The 12,319-nt window shown below is 31.7% G+C and overlaps 2 protein-coding genes across 2 annotated transcripts; both read right to left on the bottom strand.

The window, feature by feature from the left end:
* Positions 1–2,385: 2,385 nt before the first annotated feature.
* LOC142521501 (protein LATERAL ORGAN BOUNDARIES-like) lies at positions 2,386–4,523 on the bottom strand. Its single transcript, XM_075624706.1, has 2 exons — positions 4,298–4,523; positions 2,386–3,332 (listed from the first exon to the last, which is right to left on the bottom strand). Exon 2 carries the CDS (start codon positions 3,316–3,318, stop codon positions 2,761–2,763), a length of 558 nt encoding a protein of 185 aa, XP_075480821.1. The 5' UTR covers positions 3,319–3,332; positions 4,298–4,523; the 3' UTR covers positions 2,386–2,760.
* Positions 4,524–9,227: 4,704 nt separating this feature from the next.
* On the bottom strand, positions 9,228–11,566 carry LOC142521221 (bet1-like protein At4g14600). The gene is made up of 4 exons (XM_075624446.1): positions 11,414–11,566; positions 11,160–11,292; positions 10,266–10,322; positions 9,228–9,621 (listed from the first exon to the last, which is right to left on the bottom strand). The coding sequence occupies exons 1-4, from the start codon at positions 11,434–11,436 to the stop codon at positions 9,460–9,462; spliced, it is 375 nt and encodes a 124-aa protein (XP_075480561.1). The 5' UTR covers positions 11,437–11,566; the 3' UTR covers positions 9,228–9,459.
* Positions 11,567–12,319: the final 753 nt, after the last annotated feature.

The raw sequence follows: 12,319 nt of genomic DNA, 5'->3' as shown, positions 1-12,319 counted from the left end.
GAATATTTAATGTTAAATTTCTTCATAGTATTATTTTATAACAAAATCTTATTAATTTACAAACATTATATTTAATTATTAAATTATTTGCAGCAAAATAAGAACGAATTGTAATTTTCATTTTGTTTATTTATGTTTTCAATTTTAGTGTTTTAGGTTGTCAAAATTGGTGACAATTTCATTCATTTTCCACACAGAAGTTTGCTACCACGCTATTAACTTAAGTATTGTGTTAGTGTCTTGTCAACCTCGTATTAACATTATATTGGAAAAATGATTAAAATTACACATATTGCTATATTGGTGTACATCATGATTATATCAGTGTTACGTTGGAAAAATCATCAAAATTGCACGTTATGTTGGTGTCACATAACGTCAACGTCATATTCATGATATGTCGAAAAATTATCAAAATTGAAAAATGGAATACAATGAAATAAAACCGAAATCCTATCATATTTGATCAAAATCACAAGAGTAGGTCTCTTGTGAAACGGTCTCACGAATCTTTATCTGTGAGACGGGTCAATCTTACCGATATTTATAATAAAAAGTAATACTCTTAGCATAAAAATAATATTTTTTCATGGATGACTCAAATAAGATATCCGTCTCACAAAATATAACCCGTGAGACCGTGTCACACAAGTTTTTGCCAAATCACAAATAGAAAAGTACATTGAATCAAAATGCTAATTTATCCCCAAAAATCTATGCTATTTATGCAAAACATTAATGAGACATATGTCCAGTTAATTTTATGGGACATATTTTCGATCCGATTTTATCCTTAAAAAAATATTATTTTGCATTATATATATATATATAATACATCCGATCGGCTTATTTTATAAATATAAATCCATAAAAACACCTATTTTACTATTTATTGTATAAATAAAATTATATAACAATGACTGACAATATGAATGTAAGCCTGAGGCAGATAAATATGTTGTTTATCTCGAGAAAACGATGAATTGGAGAATGATAGACAAGATGTAACTGCAGAGAAAAACAGGGTTTCGAACAGTTCCCAATTTCTGACACAGACCTCTTTGTGTTTCATGGTGTGAAATGATAGGATTTCAGCTTTACACTGCTAAACTATACATACATACATACATACATACATATATACATACTGCGAAACTCGTGTGCACCAACACCACTCGTGTGGGTTCATTCTTTGAGTTTTTTTATAGTTATTTCATACATGATGATCATATTATGATTTGACAAGAGATTCAGTCACATCATATATATTATTTAAACAAAGGAATATATATATATATATGTATATATATATGGCATGTAATATTCAATGATTTGTTGGGTTAAAGGTATTAACTAAAAAATTTAGGGTCATCGATAGATTTTTAGTATGTCTTTCATCTTTGAAGTTATTTTTTTGAGTATATATAGCGAATTTAATGGGAGTAGAGGCCGTGGAAGGGCGGAGACCGAAGATTCCAATATAATCGGTTTATTGTCGATGATATCGGATTCGCATATATATCGAATATTGATAATGTTAAGTACATATTCGGCGTCACAAGAACATCGTGTTAATAACCTCTTTCTTCGACTGAAAGATGAAGGAAATATTTTGTATGTATCGAAGTGTTTCGAGATAATATTTTTAGAACAACATACTTGAATAGATTAAGTAAATATATTATAACCCTAACCCTAATCTTGCTCCAAGAAAGAATATGGTCCATCTACATTAGTTCACTGACTTTGTTACTTTTATGTGGGGTTGGAATATTGGGAATATGTATTCCAACTTTATTTAATATATATATATATATGTCTGTATGTATGTGTGTGTGTGTGTGTGTGTGTGTGTGTGAGTAAATTGGAAATGTGTACAAAAGGGTGACTACCTTTATGGATCCAATGTAAGAAAGATCTGTTCCTATGCACTATTTCTGAACACCTGAAGCAAAGGTACTGAGGTTCACAAGCTGGAAACTGAGATAAGATACATACTGCGATGTATGTTATAATCTGGTGCTAAAAAGTGGAAGAAACTAAGCCTTCTGTCGATCTAAAACTTCTAAGTGAAATTATGGAACTATTGATTTTATATGGTTTCTTTTTGTTTTTCTCTATACATACAGATAATAGACTAAAATCTGTGACAAGTTAGTAGACCAGAAAATTTAATTTTCCTCGTGAAAACCCTTAATTCAAAAATTATATATATATATATATATCTGGTTGGACTTATGCGAATGGAAAATATGGGTATTAGGAGAACTTTTGAGGTCACATGAAAATGAAGAATGCTTTTATGTAACTTGATAGAGAATGCAGAACTGGAACCAAACAAGTCCTCAACTGATAATTATATAAACAATAAACTGCAGACAAAAAAAAAAAAAACACTTTCTTTATTCTCAATCAAGAATCAACAATCCCACACAGTCAGATCCTCAAACCTGAACCAAACAAGTCCTCAAAAATATACACTTAACAACTGATTAAATCTTGGTTTCTGGCTGCTAAATAACAGTGCGATACAGTTATTAAAAACCACCAAATAATAATAATAATATTGTTCTTTAAAAGAGTAACAGGCCGGTAGCTAGAAGAAAGCATGTGAGGCTATAAACTACTAGCTAGAAGCCATGGAAATGTATAGATAAAAATGCATACCATTTGCTGTTGCAGCCATTTCTCTAGAGTGACACAAAACCTAATGTGATCTTTTGCCCTTCAAATGGCCTTAAATTTTCATTTCGCCTTTTTTCAAAAATTTCCATCAAGCCCTCCTCCTTGAGGGTTATAATTATCATTCCATGGAAGTGGATAGGTATATGGGAAATTTGGTGTTTGATAAAACCCACCACCGTTTCCCTCGATTCTTGGCCTGTTGTACTCCACGGCACGGTGGCGGGGAGGTGCATTCGTTTGGATCAGATTCGGAGTGGTGGGCTGCAGGCCAACTGCCGGGATCTCGTTGCAGGCGAAACGGATCAAATCGGCATTGGCGGCGTCGAGTTCCTTCTGCAGGCGTTCGACCTGTCTCTGAAGGAAGGAGATGGCGCCGACGCAGCCGTAGACGGGGTCCCTGACACGAGCCTCGGCCTCATAGGCGAGGGAATTCACCGCATCCTCACGTTGGTGGGGGAGGAGCTCGTTGAGGAGCTTGGTCACGTTGCTTGCTCCAAAGATTTTGTGAACGTTGGCGAATTTCTGGGGCTCTTCCGGGGGGAAGTAAGGAGCGAAGATGCAGCCCGGCATGCATTTTCGCCTCAGGAACTTGCAGGCCGCGCAGGGAGAGTTGTACGAACTTGATGAAGCCATTGGTTTAATCTCCTCTGCAAGAATCAAGAAAATGCCAAGTAAAATCTTGAAATTACAGTGAGTGCCTTTATTTATTTGCCACCCCATTTAGCTTGCCGCTAGTTTTCTTTTTGCCATTTTAATTTTTTTCTTGTGATTTGACTTTAATTAAACTGCTGAAATAATTGCGCTCAAATTCTCAGCATGTTTCCTGGCTTCTGTTTGGAATTATGCGTCAAGCTGCTGCTGAATTTTTTTTATCATTTGCAATTATACTAGTTTCGTACATACTGAGATTAAATTTGCATGTTCTGTTATTGCTCTAACAGTTCAAACAAGTCTTCATTTCAACTATTTGACTACTTGTTCAACAGTTAAAACACCAATCCTTGCCTACTTCATGTGCTGGAAAATATTTTCATATCTGGAGGGTTAAATCATTGTTTCCCCAATAGTACAACTTTTTGGCTTCAAAATTTTAATCACTCAAATTAACTGATACAAGATTTCATAATGAAGAGACAATAATATGTGAAAAATTATTTATCCTAAGTTAATGTATAATTTTCTTGTCTTTCACATCTCTCACCCTCTTAAACACCCAAAATAGGAAGGAAAAAAAAGAATAAGAAATATAGAGAAATCAAACTGTGTTAGCCATGATTGAGTTTTGAACCTTTTCTTGAAGTGAGACATCTGAAAATTTACTAAACAGAGATCTTGTCACAGGTGGTATATAATTAACAGTACGGAATCAAGATTCATGTGAGGTAATCACTGGAAAAACCAGTGAAAACCCTAGATCAAGAAACTGGCACACAGGTACTTTCTTGTTTTTGCCACAATATATGATCCACAGAGACTTAAACTATTAGCACAATAAAGTGAAACTATCTCAGAAAAGCAGCAAAAGGGCTCCTGAATTTACCTGTAGAGTGGAGTATTTCTCTGATCAGGTGAAGAAAAAAAAATTAAAGGAAAGCTACAAAAAGGGAACTACCTTTAGCTTTTCCTTAGCTAGCTCTTCCAAGAAAAAAAATGTTGTTTTTCTTGCTTGCCTGCCTCTTTGGAAGTTGAAACTGCAGCAACAGTGAGGGGAAGAACTGCACAGAGAGACTTATAATTGCCTCATTGATGGGGGAAACCCTAATGGGAAAAAATGGATTGCCCCACTAAAAAAATCAGTAGAAAACTATGGAATGGGAGGAGAGGAAGGCAAAGAGCATTTAGTGGTTGGAGAAGGAATGAAAGGGAAAAGACAAAGCTAATAAATGAGAGGTACACTAGAAAAGATGATTGTGACACTGCATCTAATAATTTCCATGATATCTGTGGGTGATGTCTCACATTTCCCCCCCTCATTTGCCCTATTTCTCATGCAATGATCACCCCAAAAAAAATCTTCTCATACTGTAATTTTTTCAGTCATATTATGAAAATTTTGAAACTAGATAGGATAATTATATATCTTGCAGATTACTTAGTAATCTGGATTTTATAACATTATCGTTTTAGTTAAGAAAGTCGAAACATGCCGATTGACGAAAATAGGACGATAGAGTTTAAATGTTTTTCGCGTGATCGAAGTAAAATGGTGTTTTTTTATATATATATATAAAAAAACTATTCTCCTAGTTATAAGAAGGATCGAGTACACAAGGCCAACTCATTCTTTTGTATTCTTGTCCAATGTTCTTTTCAAAAGGGTACTATAGACACTATGAACTTATGTGTAATCAGAATAACCAATATAGTTTCTACAACAATCTCACCAAAAATATCATTCAATCATTATATATATCTTAGTTAGTTTGATAATCTATATATTTGATTGCTGTTTGTATTTGATTTTGTTCAGTTAATGGTTGGCACTCGATTCGTTCTCTAATATCGATCGTATTGATGCATTCACTCTTAACTTTGTGTATTCGAACTTAAACTCGACTCATTTTTTAGTACTCAATGTCATCTCTTGCATATAAAATATTATTCATCAAGTGGATTGGATTGAAGAACATATCTATTTAATTTACAAATTGGACATGAAAATTTTCTAACAGGGAATTGAAAAGGATCAATATTGATGCAGCAAAAAGTAAAAAAAAATCAAGAAACAGAAGCTTTTTCATGTATCCTATATCCAATTTAATGCAATTCATTCCTGTAGAATCTGAACATGCGTGATTCGGTACACACAACCATGCAATATGATTTGATTATAATCCATTCCTTGTATGTTTTCTTATAAATTATATTTTTTTGGGGGGTTTTGGTCAAAAAAAGTGGGCTGGTGCATGAATATATTCTGTTAATTTGCAGCAATATCTCTTGCTTTTGCAGTGGCATCTTCCCATCCACAAAGGGGGAGAATTTGCACATTCTTGTACAGATTTTATTCAAAATTATATGTTACATTATAATCTGGTCCCGAATATTATTTAGTTTGGATGCAAGACTCTGATTAGCGAGGAATTTGAGCAAAGATTTCAAATGATACGTATAGGGGTGGGAAAATATACAGAATTTTCGGTATACCGAGATTACCGTACTGAAAAAATACCAAATTTACCGAATTTTCTGTATACTGAAGATTTCGATACGGTACGGTAACAATACCAAATTTTTCGATACGACAACGGTATGCAATTTGAAAATTTCGTTATATACCGGAATACTGAAAACATATATAAAATTTTAAAATATATAATATTTTAAAACAATAAATTTATAAAATTTTAAAAATATAAAGTTTTTTCGGTATAAAAAGGTATATACCATACCGTACCGAAATTCTCGTTATACCGTACAATTTCGGTATAATCGATATGCTAGTTATATATGCCGAAATTTTCAGTAACCAACCGTAATTTTTGGTACGGTATGCGGTATATTTTCGGTACAGTATACCACCTAGATACGTATTATAAAAGTGTTTTTTGCAAAATTTTTATAAATGTTTTAAAAATTGTTTTAAGAGCAAATATGCATTTGAATGTCTATATTCTATAAAAACGTTTTTACATTAAAAAAATAATATGTTTTGATTTTCATCTTTACCTCTATTTCTAAAAACATAAAAAAAACATCACTCAATTGTTATTTAAAAATTACGCTTGGAGAACATTTTTAAAAAAAAATTCAAAAACGTTTTACAAAAAATCTTATTCAAACAAATAATTTAAGTTTTTTTAGTTATGAAACACTAAAAAAGTTTTTAAAGTAATTGTTCTAAAGGAGTCTAAATATTTTTAAATTTTGTTATCATTAACTTAAATGTTATTAACATTATAATTTTTGTTGTTCATACTCCACTTAATATATAAAATAATAATTATTCACTGTCAACGTGACATCATACACCTCATCAATGTCAGTCAGTATCTTAGCATTTTCTAATATCACGTCGGCAATCCGATAAAAATGACTAAAATAGAAAAAGAAAGTGTAAATTATTATACTAAGACCGTAAATTGACCGAAAAAAATAAAAAAAATGTGATTTACATGGCAAAAAATATAATTTTCTCTATGAAAATATGCATGTTTTATAAATAAATGACTTCACTAAAACATGGATCACATGATCAACCTACATGATCTCCCCATATAAAATAATATATATTTTGGTCAAAAGGTTAGATACATATATGTTATAGCTAAGGTCATGTATCTATCTGTTTAGTCTACATGATTAGAGAATGTGTGACATTATTGGACAACACTTCAACTCCATAGATCATCAGTTAAAAGAATCTAAGACGAGAGAATGTGTGATATCATTGGTCAATTCTTCAATTCCATACAGCGACGGAGCCGAAGGGTATATTGGTAAATGGTAAATAAATATACTTTTGCTTTAGCATGTTTCTATCTTATGCTCATTTATATTAGAAATAATGTGGTTTTAAGATGATATTAAAAAAAATAATAATATAATATTACATTCGTCTCAATTATATAAAATTATACAAATTTCGTTGTCTTTTTCCTTTGTCTGAAAATACATAGTTTCAGTTTCTATATTTAGTTGTTTTTTTTCCCTTGTTTTACTAATGTATTTTTATTAACTAAGTCCTACAAAACGTGAATTTATTCTTTGAATGAATTAAATAAGATTTGAATGTAAATTTTCTTTTGCAATTAATTTATTAATATGTGTGGAAAAAAAAAACCTATATTTCTTACTATTAATTAAAGTTGAGTCTCGGGTCATATACTGACTAACTTTTAATATTAGGTATTTTGTGATACGATCTCACGGATGTCTATTTGTTATACGGGTCAACACTGATCAAATTTACAATAATAAATATTACTTTTGACGTATAAAATAATATTTTCTGTAAGTGACTCAAATAAGATATGTGTATTACAAAATTGACTCATAAGGTCGTCTTACAGAAGTTTGTGTGAACTTTTAATTGATTTGGTAAAATATTATTTGAAATTACATTTATATCATCATTATATAACTTTATTGATTAATTTTTTTTATTTTCCTAAAATAATATTTTTTTTTAAATCTTCAACCTTATCTTTATCTATATTTTAAAATTAATCCCATCTTTAGTGTACTTTAAAAAATTTAGATTATTCATCATTCATAATAAAAAAATATGAAAAATCATTAATTTAAATATAAAAAATTATCATGTTTAGATAAATATTTAAATAAGCGTGCAAATGACACTCATATAAGACTATTTCACTTATTAATTTTCACTACATGTATGAATTAGATTAACCAGTTTCACAGATATAGATATGTAGGACCGTTTCACAAAAAACAAATTTTCAAACATAAAATAACTATATATATATATATATAATATATAAAGTTTAGTAGTTAGAATTCCAATATGCCCTTTCAGCAGCTTTTTGAGAAGGGTATATTTGCTAGCTTGGATCATTTTCAACCAATATTAACTATTATTCTAATTGCGTAAGTAGCCAATATATCATACATGTTGACTATAAGTCCTCAACTAAATATAAACTATTTGAATTTATCGATATTCCAACGGCACCATCCGTTTTGAAATTCTAATCTTAGGGTAGAAATAGTTTCAATATTTCTATACTCGAGTGCAATAATTGCTCACACTAAGAGAAAAATCAAAATATGATGTTTCAACTACCATATGGTTTAAAAAATTGGAATTGTATCATTATTTCTGATTATAGTTTTTCTGATAAAAACATCAAACACTTGATTTTACAATTAGTATCACACCAATTAAGTTCATATGTTCAATTATCATAATTTGCAAGAAATGCAATTATTGAGAGATGATTGTTAAGTTACAATAATTTCATCCTATTGAGAAAGCAATTGAAACGTAAAGATTGAACTGCTATATAATTTAAAAGATTGAAATTAAAACATTATCGCGATCAATAAGCTAAAACTTTAATAAAACGACAAGCGATCGATCTTACGTCTGAAACCATGCATGAACATAAACAGGACAGATTTAGAAATTATGATGATTAATCTGAGAAAATATATAGTTTTTCATTGTTCTAACAGATTGTTTTCACGTTCTAACTTATAATTCATTGGGATTAATGATTTTGCTCCGTATCTCACACTTAATGAAGCATTACCCATGGAATCCGACATATTTAATGGGCTATCGTGAATTCACGTAGGATCCATATCAACATAATAGCTTCTGGTACGTCGGAAAATCTACTCTCCATTTACCAAACATGATGAGATGGAGAATGAAAGCACACAAATTTCTCATCGAAAATCATTTATACGACCACAACATTCTTTAGTGTTAAACAAAGAGTAGATCCCTCGGTATAGCAAACAGAAAATATATAGTTAACACTTGATCGCTTCGACAGGGGTCGTGGTGCTATCATATAGTTCTTATTGCCAGATAGCTATGGTGGTTTGCCTGACCCGTTGACCTCATTACCAACAGCAACGGTAATCTCATTAAATAAAAATATTCAAAATTTCAAATATGCATCAAGGCGCTATTTTATGAAATCGTATCATGCATGATCCAAAGTACTTGTCGGTAACTCCTCAGACGTGCCACTGATATTTACAAGAAGTTTACACTGATTTTACTAGTGTGCCGGTAACAATTTCAGCACCAGCCCCAACTTCATAGTTGTAGGACGAACACGACATTCATGTGTCGCTCTATCTTCGTGAAAATTTGGACCACAGGTAGACAATGAAAAAACAAAGCAGCGCAAATAGGATAACATGCATGATGTGGCTTGATCCTTCTCTTATGATGCTTTTGTTCAGTCTTCTCATGTTGTTTTTCACCCCTGCCTGAGCTTTGAGTAGTGCCATTTGCTGCAGAAACAAAACAACTAGGTGAGAGGATTATTTCTCTGCAAAGTTTGATATCATACTAAATCTGATTGCGAGTAGCAGAAGGATTGGTCTGTGTATGTAAATCTACTGATGAGTATAGGCTGGTCATAAGAATAATGAAAGTGACAATATCGTTTTGTTGGGTACATAGGCAAAGAAGAAGAGGAAAGAATAGTTGAAGGATTGTAGATAATCATCATACAAGACTTAGTCATATGCTCAGGTTTTGCCACTGGTTATATGTATTTCATCTTATTGTGCCCCTCAGAAAGTGGAGCTCCTCAGAAAGTGGAGCATCAGCCAAATGAAATCAATTTTCAATATTCTATAGTTTTCTCAACACACAGAATCAAGTTCTGTTTGTTAAAAGAACTACGAAATCTCACACAAGTGGTATCAATAGGATTGGTTGACAACAAAACGTGTCTTACTCTGGCCTTCAAAGCATTTATTTGCATGGTGCAGAAGCAATTTTTTGAAAAGAAAAGGCCACAATCAATTAATTTAAACTCTCACAGAAACATGTGTCAATTCCTTTTTTCTTACAAATACATATATAAAATACAATTCCATCAGATGTTTGAAATCTAATAAAATACAGTGTGTTTTGGTTTACGGAGTACCAGCTGATTGAGGAAATCATTTTGGAACTTTGCTTCAGTTTCAATTTCTTGAGCTACCTGCAACATTTTATCGAGAAACATTAAGCACAGAGAGTCCAACCCAAATGCAAATATCATAAAATTTAGGGCATGGAGCACGATCTGGGATGTAATATCAATCAACAATATTTTTAAAAGGCCAGTTTCCGTAATTTATAATGCAAGAACAAGAAAATGTAAGGATTAATGCATGATTGTGTATTAAGCTTATCAGAAAGTAATGGCTAATTTTTAAGAGGCATGATCCAATAGATAGCTACAATTCCAGATCTTTTTCATCAATTTGCAGCCGTCTTTTTCGTACGATCATGGGTTGTAAAGTGTCTAGTTGAAGGATCACATCACTGTTCGATGTAAGGCTGATATCAATTGACAAAATGACATAACATTTTGATGCCAAGACCTCATTTTTTTCTCAAAAAGCTTAAACAAGATTTGAATTTGCCTTTAATTATGGATGACCGCCACTCTCACCCTTGAGTCGGCTTGTTTTCAGTACATTACTGGTCTTAGACTATAGTTACAAATGACCTTAATAAGTAACTCAAAGACAATCCTAAAAGCACATCTGATTCACAATTCTTTTACCTTATAAAAACAAAAGAGAGATAAAGAATCAACCGACAAGTGAATTTCATAAATATTGATAGGATCAATTAAACAGAACAATCCCAACTCTTTGTCTGTCTAGATGGAATAATTTTGATATGGATGCAAAATTCATTCGTAATAGTTCATGGTCGCAAAACATCATAAACGCCTCAACAAAACAACAAACTCCATTAAGAATCCTAGATTGCTAAAAAAAATCACGATTTTCATCTTATAACATAATATCGAATTCAAAAACTTTACATCTCGCAGTCGTCGAACTTGCTTGCGAAGACCAGTGACCTCATCATCAAAGTCACCATGCATCGGATCAATCCTAAGCTGAATCTCATCGGAATTACCACCGTATGCTGCCGGCCTCGTGCTCAACCCTTCTCTGTCATCAATCACAGACGATCGATCAGGCCGAATACCGGAAAAAACGCATGAATTCCTTTACAAGACACACAATTGATACTAACATCTGCAATTTATCTGAAAATTCCGTAAGAAATTACCTGGATCTGTATGGAGCAGCCATTGGAGGAGATAAAAAAATTAATCGAAAACGCCCCAAAGTGCTGTGTTGTTCCAACTTTGGAGAGAAATTTCAAGGTAATTTCGACGAGGGCGTGTTTGCTTCACATTGAGTTTTCTCCCCCAAATAGAAGTTTTTGTATAAGTTTAAAAAAAATAAAAATAAGACAATTTGTTTTAATAAACAATATTAAACGTCAATTTTATGAAATAAATATCATATTTGATCTAAGTAGATATACTGTGAGACAATCTCATAGATCTTTATTCGTGAGACGGGTCAACCATGCTTATATTTATAATAAAAAGTAATACTTTTGAACTCAAATAGAATATTGGTATCACAAAATTAACTCATGAAACCGTCTCACATGAGTTTTTGTATTATTTTTTATGTCAAAAATATTCTTTAAATATACATCTAGTCGTCTCATAATATACATAATCAAAATATAATTTTGAGTTCTCAATTTTAAGGTAAAAAATCTATAATAATCGAGCATAAGTTACAGATTTTTTGGCACACTGTTATTTGAAACATCTACAATTTCTTTACGAAAAATCAAGGAGTTGAAACCTTTTCGTTATTTTTTAGCTCTAATAATATCTTTTTGAGTAGGTCTTTTGTGAGACGGTCTCATAAGTTTTTAAATGTGAGACGGGTCAACCTTACCGATATTCACAATAAAAAGTAATACTCTTAGCATAAAAAGTAATACTTATTTATTGATGATCCAAATAAAAAATCGGTCTCACAAAATACGACCCGTGAGACTGTTTCACACAAGCTTTTGCCTATCTTTTTTATTTTATTTTATTGAAATGCATGATTTTCTTATGAATGTATATATGAATTATTGTACAATTAAACTACTTGAAGTAAAGAT

Source organism: Primulina tabacum, chromosome 12 (genome assembly GCF_025594145.1).
Source record: "Primulina tabacum isolate GXHZ01 chromosome 12, ASM2559414v2, whole genome shotgun sequence".
NCBI lineage: Eukaryota > Viridiplantae > Streptophyta > Magnoliopsida > Lamiales > Gesneriaceae > Primulina > Primulina tabacum.
Note: the sequence above shows the minus strand (reverse complement) of the source record. Positions and strands in the feature narration are given on the sequence as shown.